The following is a 22,660-nucleotide window of genomic DNA, read 5'->3' as shown; positions in this document are numbered from 1 at the left end:
AGTTCTGATTCTAGTAAGTTCTCATCAAAGCTTGATGATTGTGATAAAGTATGCCCCATTCATGGGAAACCACACCCATTACGCAAATGTCGTGCATTCAGAGAAAAATCGATTGATGAGCGCAAGATGTTCTTGAGGGAGCACAATTTGTGTTTCAAATGCTGTTCAGCATCATCGCACCTTGCTAGGGATTGCAAGGTCAAAGTGCAGTGTTCTGAGTGCAAAAGTGAAAGGCACAACACAGCTCTACATCCAGGGCCTGCACCTTGGATAGAAGTGAAGGACCCTGCTCCAGACCATGGCGGGGAGGAAGTTGAAACTTTGCCTCAATCGGACATCACAGCCAAATGCACAAAGGTTTGCGGGGGAGATCTGATGGACCGATCCTGTTCCAAAATATGCCTCGTGAAGGTATATCCAGCTGGGAACAGAGAAAAAGCAGTGAAGCTGTATGCAATTTTGGATGAGCAAAGTAACAGGTCGTTAGTTCGCTCACAGTTTTTTGAAGTGTTTGGTGACAAAAGCCCATGTGCGCCATACATACTGAGAACATGTGCAGGAGTAAAAGAATAATCAGGTAGGAGGGCAAGTGGCTATGAGGTGGAATCTCTTGATGGGACTGTCCGCATTCCATTACCCAGTCTCACAGAATGCAATGAAATTCCCAACAACAGGGATGAGATTCCAACCCCTGATGTCGCTATTCATCATGCACATTTAAAGTCACTGGCACACCTCATCCCAGATCTGGACCCAAATGCCCAGATCATGCTTCTCCTAGGGAGGGACGTTATCAGAGTACATAAAGTCCGCAAACAGGTGAATGGTTCACACAACCAGCCCTATGCTCAGAAGTTAGATCTGGGGTGGGTTGTTGTGGGCAACGTGTGTCTCGGCAGTGTCCATAGGCCATCAGCAATCAGCTCCTTCTATACAAATACCACAGAGCTGCGAAGGCCATCTATCTTTAACCCATGCCCTAATGTGTTTTGTGTTAAAGAAAGGTACAGCGCCATCCAGGTTGCAGACCATCTTCCAACGTGTCCTGAACAAGAGTCCATCTGCGATGTTGACCATCTTGGATGCAATGTGTTCAAGAGGACCAAACAGGATAACCAAGTTGCTCCTTCAATTCAGGACGCTTCATTCATGAAAATAATGAAGGCTGGACTACAGAAAGACACAAATAACAGCTGGGTAGCCCCTTTACCCTTCAAGAGTCCACGTCAGCAGCTTCCTAACAACAGGCCTCAGGCACTGAAGCGTCTCAAGTCTCTCATTCACAACTTTGAGAGGAAGCCTGAAATGAGGGAACACTTCCTTAGCTTCATGGAACAGATGTTCAAAAATGGTCATGCAGAGTTGGCTCCTCCGTTGGGTGAGGAGGAAGAGCGATGGTATTTACCAACATTCGGTGTGTACCATCCCAAGAAACCAAAGAAGATCAGAATAGTTTTTGACTCCAGTGCTCGATTCAATGGTGTGTCACTCAACGATGTGCTGTTGACGGGGCCTGATCTGAACAACACACTGCTGGGTGTATTGATTCGCTTTAGAAAGGAAGCTGTTGCATTCTCAGCAGACGTAGAACAAATGTTCTACTCTTTCTTGGTCAGAGAAGAGGACAGAAACTTCTTGAGGTTTCTATGGTTCCGTGATAATGACCTCTCCAAAGATATCGTGGACTACCGCATGACAGTCCACGTGTTCGGGAATAGCCCCTCGCCTGCAGTGGCTATTTACGGCCTCCATCAATCCGTTCAGGTCAGTGAGTTCCATGCTGACCCTGATGTAAAGCATTTTGTGATGCGAGACTTTTATGTAGATGATGGACTGAAGTCTCTGCCTACAGTCGAAGCAGCTATCAACTTGTTAAAGAAGACACAGGATGTCCTCTCCAGGTCTAACCTGAGGCTGCATAAGATCGCAGCAAACAAGAAGGAGATCATGAGAGCCTTTCCTTCAAGAGACTATGCAAGTGACCTTAAAGATCTTGACCTTGATGCAGACACAGTACCGATGCAGCGCAGTCTCGGGCTCAACTGGAACCTTCAAACAGATTGCTTTGTCTTCAGTGTCTCCCAGGAGACAAAACCTTATACTCGCCGGGGAGTCTTATCTATCATTAACAGTCTCTTCGACCCTCTTGGGTTTGTAGCACCAGTTGTCATACAAGGCAAGTCCATTCTCCGAGAGCTCACTGCTGAGAATGGTGACTGGGATGTGCCATTACCTCGAGACAAGGAGGAAGCTTGGGCCTCGTGGAGAGCTTCACTGACAGAGTTGTCAAGTCTGACGATACCCAGACCCTACACTGAAACTTCACCATCGACAGCTGTCAACAGAGAATTGTGTGTTTTCTCTGACGCTTCAACAAAAGCTATTGCTGCAGTAGCATATCTTAGAGTCACAGACACTGCTGGAAACCAGCATGTGGGGTTTGTCATGGGAAAGGCCAAGCTGGCTCCTCGTCCAGAGCACACAATCCCGAGATTAGAGCTCTGTGCAGCAGTACTGGCTGTTGAGTTGTCAGACCTGATCTCAGCAGAACTTGATCTTCAGCTTAATGCTGTGACTTATTACACAGATAGTAAGGTGGTTCTGGGCTACATTTGTAATGAGACCAGGCGTTTTTATGTGTACGTAAGTAATCGGGTCCTGCGCATTCGAAGATCCTCCAGTCCACGCCAGTGGCGCTACGTGGCCACAAACCAGAACCCTGCAGACCATGCAACACGTTCTGTTGCTGCAGGCACTTTAAAAGACACCAACTGGCTTAGTGGACCCAGGTTTCTGTCCAAACCAGAGCAAGACATCCCTGACATCACCTTTGATCTTGTGGACCCAGGTTCAGATCCAGACATCCGACCGCTTGTGTCCACATTAAGCACTGCTACAGCATCCAAGCAACTTGGGTCCCAACGATTCACCAAGTTTTCTTCGTGGCAGTCACTGACTCGTGCAATCGCCCATCTGAAACATATTGCCAGTTGTTACAACATGATCACAACAAACAAACCTTGTAAGGGCTGGCATCTTTGTAAGACAGGATTTAGTGTTGAGGAATCCACCCAAGCCTCAGACATCATCATTCGAACAGTCCAAGAAGAGGTTTATGGCGAGGAGATCAAATGTATCGTAATACACAAAGAGGTTCCCAGAAGTAGTCCTCTGAAAAGTCTCGATCCCTTTATTGATGCACATGGCCTACTAAGAGTCGGAGGTCGTCTTCACTATTCAAGTCTTGCTCAGAGTGAGAAGACTCCTGTGATTATTCCAGGCAATCATCATATTGCAACCCTGCTCATTAGACAGTACCACGAACAAGTTCACCATCAAGGGCGTCTCTTTACGGAAGGGGCCGTCCGTGCAGCTGGATTTTGGATAGTTGGTGGAAAGAGAAAAGTGAGCAGCATCATCTACCGATGTGTGACATGCAGAAGACTTAGAGCTCCAGTAAGCTGCCAAAAAATGGCCAGCCTTCCGGCAGATCGTCTCTCAACAGACCCTCCCTTCACAAATGTTGGCCTTGATGTGTTTGGTCCTTGGAGTGTTTCTGCACGCCGGACTAGAGGAGGCCTCTCACACAGCAAAAGGTGGGCCGTGATTTTTACATGTATGAGCGTAAGAGCCGTACATATTGAAGTCATAGAATCCCTCGACACATCCAGCTTTATCAACGCATTAAGGCGGTTTCTAGCAGTTAGAGGGCCGGTCAAAAGTATTCGATCAGACAGAGGCACTAACTTTGCGGGTGCTTGTCAGTCCTTGAAGATACCCTCTAACATCGACCACAATGGCGTCAAGTCTTATCTGTCAGCCCAAGGTTGCTCTTGGACATTCAACCCTCCACATGCCTCCCACTTTGGTGGAACGTGGGAAAGGATGATTGGTCTGGCTAGAAGGATTCTTGACTCCATGTTCCTCCAGCTCAAGGGGAAGCTGACCCATGAAGTGTTGGTAACTTTCATGGCAGAAGTAGGAGGCATCATTAATGCCCGGCCTCTTGTTCCTGTAACAACTGACCCCGACAACTCATTCATTCTTATGCCAGCTGCTCTTCTAACACAGAAGGTAAACTGTGTTCCTGCTCCTCCAGGAGAGTTTGGAGCCGCTGACCTCTACAAGCATCAGTGGAGACAAGTCCAGCACCTGTCCAACACCTTCTGGGACAGGTGGCGCAAGCAGTTCCTTCCAACATTGCAATCACGTAGGAAGTGGCAGTCATCTAACCCAAACATTAAGCCAGGGGATGTTGTTCTCCTCAAGGACAGTCAAGTACAAAGAAATAAGTGGCCACTTGGTCTGGTAACACAGACCTTCCAAAGCAAAGATGGTAAAGTTCGCCAGGTCGAGGTCAAGGTCATCAAGCCAGGAGGAGAAACATTGTTTGTGAGACCCATTACAGAAATAGTACTTCTTCTGGCTTCAGATGTCTAGGTGTTGAACTGTCATTGACAAAGTGTGGTGGCGTTAATCACGCCAGGCGGGGAGTGTTCTGATATCAAAAGTTTTTAAGGTAGACTGTTTTCTTGGATTTGGTAAATGTTTAAATATGCAATTGTAACTCTCTGGTGCCACCTTAAAACCTGTAGTCTGTAATAGGACATGATGTCGTCTAGGGCTGAACGATTATGGAAAATAATCTAATTGCGATTTTTTGCCCCAATATTGCGATTGCGATGCGATATGCGATTATTTTTTAAGGTATTTGTCTTCTGTATTATTAAACAAAGACAAGCAATACATCATATAGTATGGCCAATACTATATTACATTAATTTTAAACTGTTCTTTCCTGGAAGACAGACCTCTGTTATGATGACATGAGGTGATGCATGAATTGATGACTGACATTTTTATTTAACTTCTTCAATCACAACAGTATATTTGAACATACACAATAGTTTATTTTTAGCTTACAAACATCTGAGCATAAAGTGCTGACAAGGAACCCTGGTGTAAACATTAAAATGAAAGTCAGTACAATGTGCAGATTGCAGAAATATACATAAAAAAAATCAGTGGCTTTACCACACTCAGTTTTTCGACATCTGTGAACTACTAGACAGTCATTCAATTAAAAAATAATATTAAATAAATAAAACTAATAAATAAAAAATACACACATCTTACTGATCTCTGCAGTCAGTAACATTACACATAAAGTGCAAACATAATAGCAATTGTATAAACACACACACAAACACGCCTTTAAAGTTTAAAGGCGTGAAATTGGACGGTCTAGTTCTGATTAGCTAATCAGAAGGCTAGTTCTGATTAGCGTCACCGCTGTCTCGGTGGAGTTTAATAAACTCGGCCGTCTGCTTCTTGCTATCTAAAATATAACCAGACACTGGCGTAAATTCTCGACTGTCTCATACTTCTGTTTAATAAGTTTTCTGTTTGACGTTTAGTCAGCTGTGTGAAAACCAAGGAGGAACCCACCCGGGGGATTAATAAAGTTTTATTTTATCTAATCTAATAACTTTAATCTCAGCCAAACCGATTTACTCACGAACAAACAAAACACTGAAAAAAGCCCAACAATAACATTTTTAGGTTGTCTAAGTGACTTATATATTACGTTTAACCCGAGCAGCGAAACTCCGCGGTGATCTGAAAATGATGTGCCGGGAGTTGTGCCGTTCTCGGCCGCATCAGTAACCCTCGAGCTCCCGGCTAGCTGTCGAGCTGGTGGGTAGCAGACGCCTCTGAAAACGTCGAAGCACTTTTGCAAATATGGGATATCTTGATAAACCGAGCAGATATTTGATGTTTACACAACTACTTTCTCGCCTGAAAATATGTTAAAAGTTTATTTTGTGACCCAGAAAGATTAGTATGAGTAATTTTAAAACTTAGTAGCGGCCGCCATTGCTGGAAACTGGAGTTTGGCTGGGCCGCGCTATGAATTCTGGGATATGGTAGTAATTTGGACAGCCTTCGGCGCGTTGCTGTGACGTAATCGGTCTACAAATGCGGCCTCAGGAGGATGCAGCCCATGAATTGTATAATATAATCGCAGTATAATCGCAGCCTTTGCGGTTAGAAAATTGCACTTGATCATGTCGCGATATTATCGCAAATGCGATATATCGTTCAGCCCTAATGTCGTCGGTAAACAGGAAGTAAGTCTGTGAATTAAGGAGAAGGCATGTGCAGCATGGTGGCCTTAGCCAGATAAATCCAGTGGCATCCACATACATCCTATGCCTTTGGTAGCATTGTGGGTATGTATAGACTTGTTTTATATTTTATGTGCATGTATAGACCACTTTCTTTCAAGTAAGTTCATTTTTCTGTAAGTTTAATGATAAAACCAATCTTATGCAGTTTAAGCTAGCAATCGCTTATGGAGCTAGTTAAAGGGGAATGACAAACGAATTGGAGGCATTCATTATAGTAAGACTTGTTAAAATCATAATTTGATGTTTGTATTTGACTTAAAAAGGGAAGTAATTCATATGAACATTGCATGTTGACATATTAAAAAACTGGGTTAATATATTTTCATCGTTATATATGTACATGGTGAATAAGTACAGTGATTATGCCTTGTACTGTTTGTTACAGTTTCACCTTTCCCTGTGTCAATAAACCTGTGAACCGGGAATCGTGTCGTCAGAGTCTTGATGTGGGGAAGGAGTTTAGCTGACTGCCCAACCATAGCAGAGGCAGTACACTTGCATAAAATAAAGGTGTTATCAGCTAAGGTATAAAAACAGTAAGACTTGATGCATGTGTGAGGTGTTGATGCAATAACATCAAGTTAGAAAGCTTCCCTCAGATAGTTAGTAGTGACTGGATGCTGACCTTAATGATCTTGAGGAGGCATATGAATGCTGTATATCTGCCACATGATTTGATGCTAGACCATTTAAGGCTAAACACAAACAGTGACACTTTATACTGAATTCTGTAATGCACAGGGAGCCACTGCAAGGCTGTCAGCACTGGAACAATGTGATCTTTTCTTTTCTTTTTTTGCCCCAGCCAGAAATCTAGCTAAAGGGTTTTGGTCTAACTGTAAATAAATAAGACTGACTGAATAACTCCATATATATGCTAAACTAAAGATGGAAGGCCACACAATATAACCTCATTCTTGCCTTGTTTAGCTGTGGGAAAATATGAAACATTGAATTATTTGAAGCCAGGATACAGGGATTGTGCCCTTGTATAGAGGAGTGATTTCCAAGATTCCCTGGTATATGTTTGTAAATCATCTGAGTTGGAATGAAAAAGACATGTCATATTCAGAGGCAGCATGTACAAAGAAAACAGAACAGGCCACAAAATAGAGTCTCTGGGAACTCCAGATGTCATAGAAGAGTATTTTCCAATGTAGACTGAAAAAGCCCCTTATTTAATATAAGACTGAAACCTGTTTCGAGCCAAACCCTTGACTCCTACACAATGTTCCAAATGCTAAATGAGTAAATCATGATTGACTGAGTAAAAGGTAGCACTCGGGCCCAGCGGAGCTAAGATGGAACAATCACCAGTACAGAAATCACCAGACATTCAGTAGAGTATCATTTATTACTTTTAAAAGAGAAGACTGAGCATTGTGAAAGTCCCTGAAACCTGACGGGAAGGTCTCATAAATTTTGTTCTTGTCTAGAAAAGACAAACGTTGATCTAAAACAACTTTTTTTAAAAATAGAAGTTTAGCTATAAATTACAGTTTTTTGAACAGCTGTGTGGTAAACTGCTGTTTCAGTGACTGCTCAGATATTGTGAAGAATTTTGCATTAGGACAACCCCTACTATACACAGTGTCCAAGAAAAAGGAGAAAAAAAGACACATCTGGTCTGAAAACAGCACAAAACTTCAAACTCGAACTTTGAGCATTAAAAGAAGCTAATGAAAACTGGCAGCACAGTTTTGGACAGATGAAATCAAAATATATTTATTGGACTCAGATGGCGTCCAGCATGGTTGGAGTGGACCTGGCTAGGATTACAACAGCTGGAGGTAGATCTATACAAGCGTTAACCATGCTGGACAGATGACATTTGTACATTTTTCTGTGAACGCAGGTTTAATGCATTTTGAAGTGCAACAATGCATAAAAGATCAAAGATGATTTCTAGTCTCAAGACACTTGAAAAACATAAATTTCCCACACAAAGCAATCATGAAATTGCATTTAAAGGAGAAGTGAAGACTGTCACCAGTCTCCTAAATTAGAGACATAAATCCAGTTGGACGCCTCGGGAGTATTTTAAAGTTAAGCAAAGACCAAAACAAACAAAATAAGAAGCAATTTTCCATTTTCTATTCTGTTTCTTCTGCACCCACACTTGTGTTGCCCTGGCTAATATAAAGCCATTTTAGTAATATTTAGGCTCACATTAGTAAAATATGGTGCTGTAACATAGATTTATGCAGCAGTCCTTCCATGTAAAAGCAGAGTAAACTAACTTACAACTGTGTGCATTAATGTAGTCATACTGCGTGCTTACTGAAGCCCAATATTTAATATTCATTGTCCCTGTCAGCAAATTGAGCACTTGTTGAGCTCCTAGTTCACACAGTTTGCACTGAGTGATTTTTGGTGGTCTGTGCAGCCATTAAGCCCGAGTCAGTTGTTTCTTAATAAATGGTTTTGATGTACTTTATATAAGACCAACTGTGATGATTGTAAGAACTGAATAAAAAACAGTTTAGAGGTCAACATGATCGCTTCGGGAGACTTTTGGAAGTTTTTATTGGATAAATCATCGCCACTAGGTGGTGTTTTGACAATATTTGCATGCAATGCTTAACAACAGCTTCTTTGTTCTCTCCTAGCTTGCTATTAATCTGCACGCTGTGTTACAACAAGGGTGAAGTAAACGAGGAGGAAGGAACAAATGGACATAATGACGGGCAGGAGAGCGGATCACACTCGAGCAGGTGGAGACGCACGCGCGTCACCTCTAGGGGGACTCCTGCGATCATGAATGGGATGGGAATGTTGGACTGGAACTGTCAGTGTGTGTGTGACTGTGTATGTGTGAGGGAGAGAGATAGAGAGAGGGAGAGAGGAGCGCTGTGAATGTAGGGTCGTAGCTTTGGCTGGGAAGAGAGAAGGCTGTCCTGCCAATTTCGCAGTTTTCCCTTGCTTTCCACAAGGACAGACCCGCATCCGAAGTGTGTCACGGCGGCTGCGTAAAGACCGAAGACAGGGCTAAGCTCCACTGCAGTGTTACGGTTACTCCTACTGGATGTCCACTGGTAAGTACACTGCATGTCTTAAGCTTTGTATTGGGCAACAATGTGAATTTGCTACAGCTCGGCGACACTGAAAAGCAGTCAAAGGATAGAGCCGTGGAAAAGACTGGGAGCAGTTGACTTGCACTGGAGTGTGTTTTGCTGTGATGACTGCGGCGGCGTTGAGCCGCCTGAACTATTCAGCGGGACTGTACACTACTGTACACAGGCGCAGACATCACTTTATTTATGTAATGTGACATTTAACGCGAAGAGGCGAATCAGCCGAGTGACACTTGGCGATTCTGCCCAGAGCGTTTCACCAGCGTCCTCTTGCCCAGTGACCTGTTTGGAGTCCAAACATAATGACGTACGCGTTTATGTTGGGGGAACAGGCCCGGTGTGTAGCCCTTTTACAGCCCATATCACTGTACAGTAGTCCTGTGAGCTGGATAGCACATTCATCCGATATCAGAGGATCAGCTGCCAAGGCAGAAGTTGCCCAACGGAATGTTTTACTCACGACAAGTTAGTAGAGGCGCTGATGTGTGGCAACCTGCACTTTCTTCTGCAACCCACACACTCCCGGCTGACTCCAGACTATCCGGGTCCAACGCCGTCTCCATGAGATTTGTGGTTAAAGCGGCTACATTTGAACACTGGGAGCAGTGCCTCAGTGGCTACTTAGAGCGTCCTGTTATGTAATGCGCTTCGGCCGACTGCCCCTTAATCAGACACAGCCTGGGCCTACACGTGTAATTGCCAAACATGTTTTCGGACATCAGAATCATGTTAGCGCCGGTGACCGCAGGACTGTTGCTGCTCCGTGTCAATGTGCACAATAATACAGATATTTGCTCGTACGCATCGTCCTAATTTTTAAACGCACGCAGGACGGCTGATTCCAATGTACACATGTGCAATGTACAGATTCGTTTCGTGGTTTATGGCAGATGTATGCCTGCATAGATTGCATTACATAAGAGCCGCATGTCGCAGTCTGACCTGTCGTAAATGTATAAGGATGAGTCGAGGACTAAGGTTGTTTCTGCAGGAAAAATGAAGGTGAAGGGACACATGCTTGCAGTGTGCCAGAGTGGGTCATACGCCAAAAAAAAAAAATTAAAAAAAATGCACCCAACGTGAAACAGCATGCTAATTACTTTACCAGTTTGTAAATGTTGTGATCAGCTATTAATCTATTATTAAGTAGGAAGGAATTTAATTAAATAATAGTTACTGAAGAGATGGTTTCCCAGCTTGCACCAGTGTGGGTTATATTTAACATATAGTTAAATAGTTATCCTTTTAGTTTTCAGCTTGGCAGCTTTCATGTTAGAGGCTGCTGTTGATTATAAACATGTGTGCACTTCATGCTTGCTCTTCCCACCATTAGTCTTAGCTCTGTCAGCCTGGGAGATTTGCTTAGAGTTTAGAGGTTAGCGCTGTCCTTGACATGTACTGCTACAATCCAGCTATAGTGAGTCATCAAAGCTAATGGGGGAAGCATGGACAATTTAATCTGGACTGGAGAGCTCTTGATCTCTGATGGTGCCCACTCAGTAGGCCTTTGTTGTCAAATAGAGCACACCCATGCCTGCCCACTCAAGATGTTAGGGGCAGATTTCGGTGGCAAAGCATGGCAGAGTGCTAGCCACCAAGAAGTGGTGTTTGATACCAGTTGTGGAAGCCGGCAATCAGTGTAGAGCTGGTTGGAACGGGACTGCATTCTTTGTCATGGTTTCAGGATAAAACTTATGAACGGCACCTGCTGCACGAGGCAGGAATTAGAGGAGGTTCTGCTTTTACAGTTCAGCATTTTGCAGGCAGAACAAAAACATTTGAAAGTGTGGTCCCAGGCTGGCTGAGGCATGGAAAGAAAAGAAGTGGAATGGGCAAACCATACAAAGACGTGCACATTCAGTGGCATAAATAGGCCCTATAACACCAAACATATGTGTAATATGAAAAATGCATACTATTAATGTTAATGCAATCAGGTGATATTCCCTCATGCTTTGTTTGCTTAACAATATCACATGTTTTTTGTGTTTGGTTTTTCATTTGCTTTTACAGGAGAACAGGTGGTTTTTAAAGGCACTCGGTGGTGTATAGAGTTGACACACTGACTGTTTCTACAAAAGAAAGCAACTCAAATGCAGACGGCCCTCTGATGCTTTTGGCCAATTTGAGCTCATGGTGTGTGCTCGCTGGGGTAAACTAGTGGCCTGGCCAAAGAGCGCAGTGTTGCTAAACACAATTAAGCCAACACAGGTGAGACGATTCTCAAATCTCTATATTAAAAGAGATTAAAAGCTTCAAGATCAGTACTGTTTTATGTGAAACATTACCAATTGTATGTTGTGTTTTGTAGGATGTCATGGGCCAGAGACCTCTTTCCAGGCAGAGTGGACCAGCGAAAGACAGCATGGGGAGAGCGCAATGGCAAAAAAAGGAAGGACAGCTCGTCACTATGCAACCCACGTTACATGAGCTGCCTGAGGGACCCGGAGGACTTGGAAACCCCTAATGCTGCCCCTCAAAATTACCACTGTGGGGCAGGCACCAGTGGGAACAATTTTGGCCTGCGCTGTGGCTGGCAGGAAGACCACTATGCGAAACGGATGGTTGGTGGTGGAGATCTGGGTCTAAAGGCTGTGAATCTGGGCTTCGAAGACGGTGAGCTGAAGGGTAGGAAAGAGGAGGAATTAGGACAGTTCTCTGAGGGTAGCTGCAAGACAATGACTGCCGCAGACTGTTGTATGCAGGTCGTGCGGGTTTTTCAATCCAAGAAATTTCAGTCCACCAAGCTGGAACGTCTTTATCAGCGGTACTTCTTCAGGCTCAACCAGAGCTCTCTGACCATGCTAATGGGAGTTCTGGTGGTGGTGTGCGTTGTTATGCTTACCTTCCACTGTTTCCAACCGGAGTCAAGCCTCAGACCTGGCTACATCTCAGTACTGTCTGTGGCCATGGTTGTTTTCCTGGCGATGATGGTGGTGTGCAATCGAAACGGCTTCCACCAAGATTACATGTGGATTGTGAGCTACCTTGTGATCGGGGTACTGATTGTAGTGCAAGTATATGGGATCGTCAGCGTGTCCCCCCACAGTGCATCAGAGGGCATCTGGTGGACAATGTTCTTCATCTACATTATCTATACCTTGTTGCCAGTCAGAATGAGAGCTGCTGTGCTTAGTGGAGCTGTGCTGTCCATCGTACACATAGTCACCTGGTATCTCAGCAAAGACAATAAGGATAAGTTCGGTTTTTTTAAACAGGTAAGTGATGACAATAATTCTAGAATAGATGGAGATATATTTAATTTGATCTTATTTCAACATCCATAGAGCAATTGTTCAGTAGAATATTTATTTCAAAACACTCAGTTTGAGTTACTTTCAAACATCATTTATGTTTTATATTGTATTATTTTTTTCAGTTTTTTACTTTGCTTCCACGTGTGACCGGTGTGTTTTTGCGTTGTGTCTGACAAAGAAAGGTAAAAGAAAGAAAGACCTCCAAGTAAATAACTTGCTCGCTCCAGCTCCTACAACCAAACACAAACAGTGGGGGAGAGGGTTAGCTCAACCCATCACAACTTCCAAGCTAGCCAGAATTATATATTCATGCTAGCATTAACGGCGCCTAAAACACATTTGTGGCACACACATACTACACATTTATAGCATCTAACAAAAACAGGCACAATGATGACAATAATTGAACTAAAGACACACAATCAGAAACATCAGGGTGGCTAAATATACATTATATGTGTGTTGTACAGGGTCTGGAAAGAAATGACACCAACCTCTCCCACAGGGTAATTGTAGAAAAGGGGAGAGGCCAAAGGGGTACACTGTATTTATAGGGTTGCACCAAAGAAGAAGAAGGACAATGAGGAGGGGCTCCAACTGATAAAGAACATAACTACAGGCTTGAAGGTCCTAAAAGTCAGGTATAAACTGGAAAATAAAATTTGTGGTCTAGAACACATTTTGTGTAATTATAACAACATGTAATGTCCGTTACACACGGAGTCAGACATGCTAGTAATTTTTAAAAGTGGTCTTGAGCAATAGTTCTCCAGGATTTCTGAAAGTCTTTGAAAGTTTTATCTTTGGATCGTGGCTGCTTTTTCTCTCACTTACAGTTCAGTCCTTGTACTTGACCACTTTCAGAGGAATGCTTGTTAAGCCACTTAACACTGACCTATGAATCAGTAAAGCATAAAAAGGCCCCTAACTCAAAGGGTGAACCAGTGCTATGTCTAAAAACAATGGCTGGCTTAACAAAAACAAAAAACCATTTAAAGGCATTATGTTATTGCTATCCTGTCACAAAAACACATAAAATGATTTCATATTTCTTTAATGGAATCTATGAAAAATGTCAAAGATAGCACAGATTATGTTTGCACCGACAAGGTGATTCCCAAAGAGCTATTAGCCAAAAACTTGTCATATCTTGAAATTGTGTTCAGTGTGGTCATAAAAATTGTGAGAAAACTAGAGAATTTCCTGCAGACGAACAATCTCTGTAGGTCAGGAATATGACATTTAAAAAAAAAAAAAAAAGCTTGAAGACCCGAGAGACGCACCTGTCCCTTCAGTTAGGATGTCTTGAGCAACAGCTCGCCAGGATTCCCCCCAATATTTTTTTCTTTTCCCCCTCTTGAGCTATTACAGGGGGTATCCGGATTTGAACCGGAGACCTCTTGATCTGCAGTCAAATGCTCTGCCACTGAGCTATACCCCCTACACGAGAGCAGTACCGGGCTCCAAACCGTTAGCAGATGATCCCTCAACTGTTCGCCATCACAAATGATCTCAGTGGAAGGGTGGCTGCCAACAAGCTATTCTTAATGAAAAGGCAGAAACAAGGAAATGTCTCAAGGAAAGGAAAGGAAAAGAAACAAGGAGAAAAGGCTGAGGTATGACAAATTGCACAAGAGCTGGCCTGGAATATCAGTGGGAACAGGTCCTATGGCGTGATGAATCCTAGTTACTAGTATGACACTAGCAGCCTAGGAGAGAATTTAAATGTGTGTCTTTGTTCAAAATTCCCCTAAAAATTCACCCTAAAACTAAATTTGTCCCTTAACAAAGAAATATGTCCGAAGCTTTTTTGTTTGGCTTACTCCTATTGGATATCCAATGGTAGTAATGGCGCATTTTGCAGAACTCCAAGTTTTTTGTTTTGGTTCAACATCACAATTAAGTATTTTTATAAATACATGCATAAACAGGAATACGGTTACATGGACCAATTTCTTTTTTACAGGAAGCCACTGGGGATTTGTTTTCAAAAAGATAGCGACGGTCACGTCCACGTTTTGAAGCTGAGCCAGTATTATTCCCAGTAACTGCCTGTGTATGAATGTTCTTAAAATTTGTGAGTAAACAAGACAAAACATCTCACACTTGTTGATTTGTGTTAGTCTGGGCCCGCTATTATCACGACACAAAGGAGTACAATGTTGTTACTGTACTCATCAGTGGAAACGGCCTACTTTCTCTTTCCATCAATATAGGACAAAACATTTTAAAGGCTCTTAACCACTTTTCCATGTCAAAGGTGATGTACTAAAAGTAGATGCTACTGTAGATCTCAGCAGTTTTCAAATGAGATTTTTAATGAGCTTACATTATGTGCTGTAGGGCAGCTACCAGCAGCTCTTTTGGGGTTTGTAGAAGGTCATCTGGGTTGAATGAGCCCATTTAGCTACACTGTGGAGGAATATCATGATAATGTAGCATGGTGCCATCCAGGCCGCCAGTCCCTAAAACAAGGAGGCTATTGTACTGTAGTAAAATGAAATGGGGTGGGGTGGGATGCTCAGATTGTGCAATGAATTTTATGGAAAACAGAATGATTACTTCTTCATACTGGAAGCTGTGGGGAAAAACAAAACAGGATTAGGCACTTACAATGACTTCAGCTCCCAGCACACTGGAAATATTTCTTCATCACTTTTGTATGTTGGTTCCTTTTGTATGTGCTGTCAGTTACTCATTGATTTTATCACAATTTACACTGTGTTTGCATTAAGTGGATGTGCACCGACTGCACTATTAAACTGTACGTAGTGTTTTGTAAACAAAGTAGACCTCCAGTACAGAAATAGTGGATGTCCTTCAGACCTGCAGCAAACCATTTTTTTTTATCAGCTATTAATCCGAACAACCTTCGTTTCATTAAATTCATGTTATACGCTGATAGATGTCAAAGTCACAGCCAACTTTCCACAACGCCAGTGTGTTTAGTTGTTTTTTATATACACGGAAAATGGACTGGTTCTTATATAGTGCTTGTCTACTCTATGTGAGCACTCGCTTTTTTACTACAAGCCTCATTCACACAACTGCTTATTCTATGTCTAAGCTTATTTAATCTCACATTCACACACTTTCTCTTAGGGGTTCGGCGGGTCGGTGGCGTTTAGTGGGTTTGGTGGGATTTGGTGGGGTTCGGTATCCTGCCCAAGGAGACTTTGACATGCAGTCTAGAGTCTAGATTATATCTGCCAAACAGAAGCAAGCTGTTTGAAATTCTTTTGATTTGTAGTGAATCAATCTCACCAACATGTCTTTAATTTGTATTTTTATATTATTGGACTCTACTGGAATAGGTCTGCATAATTAGAGGTCAAAAGACTTCTTTATCCTATATCTTTATTCGCTGATATCCTAGACAGCCAAGAGTCGAGTAGAGAAAATGGTTGAAAACTGTATTTAGAGAACTTTAGGTTCACCTGTTCGCCTCCTTATTTACCGCAAACATCTATCATCAGCCAATCACATGGAAGCAGCTCAATGCTTTTAGGCATGTAGACATGGTAAAGGTGACCCACTGATGTGAAAACTAAGCATCAGAAAGGAAGAAAGGTCATTTCAGTGACTTTGAATGTGGCATGGTTGATGGTGCCACGTGGGCTGAATATTTCAAACCACTGACCTACTGGGATTTTTCATGCATAGCCATCTCTAAAGTTTGAACAACAGATTACTTTAAAAATTGTTGCCTGGTCTGATGAATCTGAGTTTCTGCTGCATGATTTGCTAGGCCCAGAATTTGTCATGAAAATAGTGAGCCATTCTTTATTGTATCAAGTGTTTAGGCAGCTGGGAGGGACAGTTTCAGGAGATTTCAGTTGAGAAATTGTTTTCGGCAATTGTTCTTTGGACTTTTGAAAGGTCTTCCAAAAAAAAAAAAAAAAAAAAGCTAAGGTCCCCTTCAGATCTCAACTGCTCTCACAGTTCTCAGAGTTGTCTTTTCCATTGGTGGCTCTATAGGGGGCATCTGGAATTGAACCAGAGACCACTTGATCTGCAGTCAAATGCTCTACCACTGAGCTACACCCCCTATGCAAGAGTTGCACCTGGCCCTTCAGATGATCTGTAAACTGTTCACCAATGCCCCACCACAAATGGTTTCTTCTTGACATCCACCCTGGTGGTGTAATGATGTGATTAACATTTTCTTGGCACACTTTGGGCCACCTAGTACCCATTGAGCATCTAACAAACACATAACAAGTTTTTTTGCGTGGGCTGTTGCTGGAAGTCACGGTCCCAGAAACTGCAGGAGGAGTGGAGCAGAACAAAGTCCAAGGTGTTTAAAGTCCAGTATGAAGTTACCACTATCTATGATCTATGATTGCTCTGTGTGTCATGGCATGTGCAGCCACCTACCAGGCCTTTTCAGAGCAGTTTTATGGAGATGCTGGTTTCCTTTTCCAGCAGGACTTGGCAGCTGCCCGCAGTGTCAAAATTACTGCTGGTTTGCTGACCATGTCGTTATTGTACTTAATTGGTAAGCCAACTTGCCTGATATTCCATACGGAATATGGTCAAGAGGAACATTAAAAAGATCCAAACTAGAAATAGAGCTGAGCTCAGCAATCAAAGCAGCATGGGCTTCAGTAACACCTCAGCAGTGCCATGAGCTGATCACCTCCAGATCTGATATGGACTATTTTTTTTTATGTTTTTAATTTCTAAAAATAGCTTTTCCCATATAAATGTATTAAATTTAAATTAAAAAAATAGATAAGTTCAAAAACATGTGCGGTCTGACCCTCTGTTACTGTCTTTCTCCACCAGTCATGACTATTAATCAACCAGATGAATGTGCAGCCATTATGAAGAAGGCAATATTGACATAACTCTACTGGTACATTGAGGTTATGTGTTAAGTGCTCATGTCCCAGAGTGTACAACGTGACTACGGGCCCGTTGGTTTGATGTCCTGTTTAGCTCTGGCCCTGGCTGTTGCATTGGTCTTCTGATGATGTCCTGCTACCTTGCCTGAGGGTCTGGACCCTCAACACAACATGTTCCAGTTTTCTAAACAATCAATGGACATCAGACTGTTCCAATCTCTTTTTGGCTTTACTAAACATGGAGGAAATCACATTTTTCCTTCAATTCTGTTGTTGTATAACAGTGTAGCACACTCATTTTTTGCATTTATCATCTCAAATTTATATGGATTTCATGACCAAGATTTCTGTTTTTAGCTTTAAAAAATGACATATTCTTTCATTTAATCAGCTCTCGGGTACTTCTCAGTTGTATGAATATTAAGGAATAACGTTCAGTCTGTCACTGTGTCTGTATCACACAACTAAGCCCTTACAAACCTCGGTTACTCTGCTTCTGGGACCTTATCGACCTCCACCCCATTGTGTGCCTGAGCCGTTTGTATTTTTCCTGCAGAGATATTCATGCAGAATTAGAGCTGAGAAGATGTGAAACCGATGATAACGAGGACAAAAGTGGTCTTTGTGAGGGACCTCCACTATGAAGCAGGAGGGGTGAGGGGTGTGCGGAGGTTACGCTGGTGACAAGGGGACAGACACGGATTGAGAGCATGAAATAATACTAGGCTGACTCACCATGCTTTAAATGAGCTGCTATTCTCTTTTTTTCTCTCTCCACTCTTTTTTTTTCTCTGAGTCATAATTCCATTCTTACAAAATCCCTCTCAGATGGAGTGGCCTTTTATTTCATAGCCGACAGAGACTGAGCTCACCCTACTCATGGGGATTGCTTCCATCCATAGATCTCCACATTTCACTGTGCTCTTCTGCTCTGAAGAGCCTCCTGAGACAACTACAAAGAGACAAAGGTGAGACTGTTTCAGGAAGAAGCAAGTTGTGCCGTTGCCCTGCAGATTCAGGGTTCAGGTGAACTTCTGTCAGTCTTACAGGTAGTGCTGCCTGTTAAGATTTAAAAAGACTGTCTGCACAACATTTGTGCAACATTCTCTCAGGAATGTGTTGCATAATTTTTAGGCTTTGTTCATTGTGTTTTGTTGTGGCTCAAAAGGCACTTTGGACATCATTGGTTTCCTTTTTCTCACAAATCACTAACATTTCATTGCTTTGTCCTTTTTAATTAGTTTTCGAACGAGGAAGAAGCATAGCATCTCAGAACATCAGATTTATTATCCAACTGACGATTTCCAAATTAAACCAGTGCCTGTGAGAGATTAACAAGCTGTATCCCTTAAACTCTAAAGCTTCTCTGTCAGTTAACAAATAAGTTATATATGTTAGTCCTCAGTGATTAAGCTGTTCTCATAATAACACGTTGTATCGCATCCATACATTTTACTTCAGAACAGTTCAGATGGCTTAATTTGTCTTCACTTTTATTGCTCACAGTTACTTTTTTCTTTAAAAGGCTTTGATGTGGATGACATGCTGTCTGAGTTCGGCTCAAGTTGTTGGAAACTCTTCTTTGATATTTGATGGGTTGAAATCCCTTCCGTGTATTAACTTGGCAACTGAAGAGTAAATGTATTATTTCCTCATCTTCTGCTTACTGGGTTTTTCCACGCTTCATCCCTTTAACTGGGTTTGGTGTGAAGTCTGTTATGAGAACTTATGTGTTGTGCAAGCTGTTTCATTCCCAGGTCTTCACATCTGCTGGCGCCAAATATAAATGATCATTTCCTGTCAGTATTAGTTGTTGTGATTGGCCTTTCTGACATTTCTGCTCGGCTACTGGATACTTAACATTATAATCTCAGATCCCTGCTCTAGCGTGTGGACATGAAAAAGAGAGAAACACAACTGTAGTTTTCAATAAAATTGTGCAATAATCAAATAAGTTTGGGGGTTTAATTCAATTCAGCTTTATTTATATAACCACAACAATAGCCGCCTCAAGGTGCTTTATGTTGTAAAGTAAAGATAATAATACAAAGAAAACCCCAACAATCAAGCGACCCCCTATGAGCAAGCACTTGGCAACAGAGGAAAGGAAAAACTCCCTTTTAACAGGAACAAACCTCTGATTGATCGGACGGGGCAGCTATCTGCCGTGAGACAGGACAAAAAGACATACTGTCGAAGAGAGACGGAGATTAATAATAACTAATGATCAGTTGCAGATTGGTGTAGAAAAACAGAGAGTGAAAAGAGTCAAGTTAAGATTATAATTTTAGCTCATAGTGCTGAGCACTTGCTTGGTGGTTGAAAGTAAGTAACAGCTGGCATTATTATAGCCATACTCCGTATGGGAGGTCATGTTCCTTATTCTACCATTGTTTCATTGGATCAGTGTTTCCAAGATCTATGATTGTATTGTATTATATGTGGGTCGAGGCTACACATTTTCATTTGTTTGCAGAAACAAACAAATATTTCCATAGACAAATACCAACTCTTTCACAGAGCAGTGGAAGCTGTGAAAAACACTACCCCTTGACACATCAGCACAACCAGTCTGCACTCTGCTGATTGTGTGGTGATCCGACACCTGAGGAAGAACCTGTTTCTTTTGCCAAATTGCTTTGGGGTCGGCGAATGTGGGAGTGGTGGAAACACACTGATCCTTCAGCTTAACACTGGTGAAATTTGTCAATGAAATGTTGCAAGCATGACCGAGGCATGCATAATGCATTTATGCCAGAACATTTGTGTTGCATAAGAAAATCCAAAAGCAGCTACAACTTCAGCTACTTTAACCCTTTGAATTATGACGGGCGCTATGTCTGATATTCACATGTAGGGAACAGCCTCTGCTCTCTGCTGCTAAATGAAAATTATAGAGATCGTCTTGAATTTAGATGGTACCAGCTGTGATGCTCGGATGTTCTTGAGTCATCGGTTCAAAAATATTACACATTACACATTTGCACTTAAAAATACAATACAAGTTAAGTACAGAAAAACAAAACAAACAAAGAAAACCCCAAAACAAAGTTAGACATGGATGTAAAGTCAGTCAGTGTCCCCATAGCTCTGCCACTTTATTCAGTCAGTCAGACTGCATTTTTATTCACGCATGATCATGAGACAAATAGAGATATGTATTGTTGCCAAAGTCATTAAAACATTAAACATGTCAGCAGTATGACCCTGTGTAAATAACTATGAGATTACATCATTTGAAAATGATCAGACATGGTGAAAGATTTCATTAAAGACATAGTGAGCATGACTTCAGTATGTGTTCATGCATAGGATACCAACACTTTTTACACCACTCTACTATTTGCTGCTGTTCATATACTTAAATGAGCAGCCAGAAAGACTTAAGCCTTCATTTTCAGCCTGAGCTGTTTGGAGCCAATCGCATGTCCAGTATTACATACGTGTTTTACAGTCATAGTATTGCACTTACTGCATTGGCCACAGTAAGTGCAATACACGATCTGTCTATCAGCTTCACTTGCAGGCCTCGGAGCGCCTCCCTCCCTTTGCTGCTGTCAGATGGTGAGAACTCATCGTCAGGTACTTCACCTCCCAAACAATTCAGTAGCTGAAATAAAAGACCCCACCCGCCCACCCCTCACCCCCTTTACTCCCGACGCCACCCTATCAGAGAGTGAGAAAGTTGTGACTCATCCAGTTATTGTATTACAGCCAAAGGCAACAATGCGAACCCGGATAATTTTTATCACCATGGGTGGGAGAAATTAGGATTGACAATAAGTGAAACATTACTGTTAAAATACAGGGAGTGATAAGGGAAATAATAGCCAGGCTAATAATAGCTGTGTGAGTCAGGCAGGAGGAAGTGCAGGCTTCTAATAACAGTTCATGGTTTACTAACAACTTGGCTCCCTGCAAAAGTAAATACAGGGATTTGAAGCTGAACTGCCATGGCTGACAGCCAAGAGATATATATTAGGAATCCATTAGTGGTGTTAAATGTGCATCTGTGCGGCATGTATGCCCCTAAGCTTTTAAAGGCGGTTTTACTCTGGATATTGTTGAGTGCAGTACCGATCCCAGTGTTCGTGACAGGAAGGTGAATGGGTCTCTGTCAAAGGTCACAGTTACACTAGCCAACTGTCCTGTTATCCTGGCTAACTTGGTTACAGTTACAAAACTGTAACAGAGGCGACATATGTCAGGCTGGAGTGAGGAGGTACTGATAGGGTGAAGCTGTAATAACATGTTTGCTATCAGTGTACAAATAGGCAACACCTTCTTTCTTCTTTCTAATAAAATAGGAAGAACACATGTCGAATGTAATAGACTACATAGATCCTCATTTATGCGCTGTGCTGTGCAATACTGTGTTCCAGCTGACCAGAGCAGATCTTTTAGCTCATGTCATCCAGTGTGTATAGATTTTTTTTAGGTTTAAATGACTGGGCCTCTGACTATGCTTTTTTTCACATTTTAAGTGAATGTCATCAGATATAATAACAATACCCCAGGCCCATGATTATAATTCACATCATCAGATTTAATCCAAATCAAGGTGAGCTCTGTCTTGTGTTTGTGCAAAAAGCTCAGAAAATATATGTTTTATGCTACGTTTCTAGTTTAATTATTATATAACTTCTGTGAATATGGAAGATAAAATAAACAGTCGCTTCCTGTTGAAATGGACAGAGGTGACCAGGACATTTCTTGTTGTACATTTCTTTGCGTTTCTCTAAAATTGTATTTACTTATACATCTATTCTCAAATTCTGAAACGATGCTCATGTTTTAGGCTTCATAAACGTGCCACATGGCATTTCCAGAAATCAGCCCAGGAGGCAAATGTCTTACATGCATGCATGAGTTCAGTATCAGCTCATCCTTGACCGAGCAAGTGGTGAAAGACAAGTCTTCACTGTTTAAACTATAACCTGTTCTTGTCCCAGTATTGATCTGCATACTTAGTAAAAGCCAGCGGTGTGTGATGTTGTTGAGCGAGAGCAGGGCGGGACAGTGGGCGAGCACATGCTTATATAACTGAACAGTTAAACTGAACTCATGCGTGTTTAGTTTGACCTTTGTGCACATTTATTTTAAAGTTGTTTAATGTTTCCCCCTTTTAATTCTCTCACTCCAGCCTAAAGACAGTCTTACCCAAAAAATAACAAACTTACCATGTATTACACAAACACGGTGCTCTGGATTTGCACTACAGAGCCATTTTCCTTCTTTTGAGCAATGCCTCGATATTAATGTTACATTGGTCTCTCTAGAGATGCAATGGC

The 22,660-nt window shown here is 42.1% G+C and overlaps 1 protein-coding gene and 2 non-coding genes across 3 annotated transcripts in view; 1 reads left to right on the top strand and 2 right to left on the bottom strand.

Moving 5' to 3' along the window:
- Positions 1 to 9,036: 9,036 nt before the first annotated feature.
- Positions 9,037 to 22,660, top strand: part of LOC146610313 (adenylate cyclase type 6-like) — a 31,887-nt gene continuing 18,263 nt past the window's right edge. Inside the window, exons 1-3 of the mRNA XM_085345262.1 lie at positions 9,037 to 9,226; positions 11,279 to 11,476; positions 11,577 to 12,483. Coding sequence (XP_085201388.1) covers positions 11,578 to 12,483 — 906 coding nt within the window. The 5' untranslated portion in view covers positions 9,037 to 9,226; positions 11,279 to 11,476; position 11,577. The remainder of the gene's footprint in view (positions 9,227 to 11,278; positions 11,477 to 11,576; positions 12,484 to 22,660) is intronic.
- On the bottom strand, positions 13,892 to 13,963 carry trnac-gca (transfer RNA cysteine (anticodon GCA)). Its single transcript has one exon. It is a non-coding gene; the product is annotated as a tRNA-Cys (tRNA).
- Positions 16,499 to 16,570, bottom strand: trnac-gca (transfer RNA cysteine (anticodon GCA)). The gene has a single exon. It is a non-coding gene; the product is annotated as a tRNA-Cys (tRNA).

Source organism: Diplotaxodon limnothrissa, linkage group LG20 (assembly GCF_057381915.1).
Source record: "Diplotaxodon limnothrissa isolate DT_005_m linkage group LG20, D_limnothrissa_male_GT1.1, whole genome shotgun sequence".
In the NCBI taxonomy this organism is placed as follows: Eukaryota; Metazoa; Chordata; class Actinopteri; order Cichliformes; family Cichlidae; genus Diplotaxodon; species Diplotaxodon limnothrissa.
This window is presented reverse-complemented; position numbering and strand designations above follow the sequence as displayed.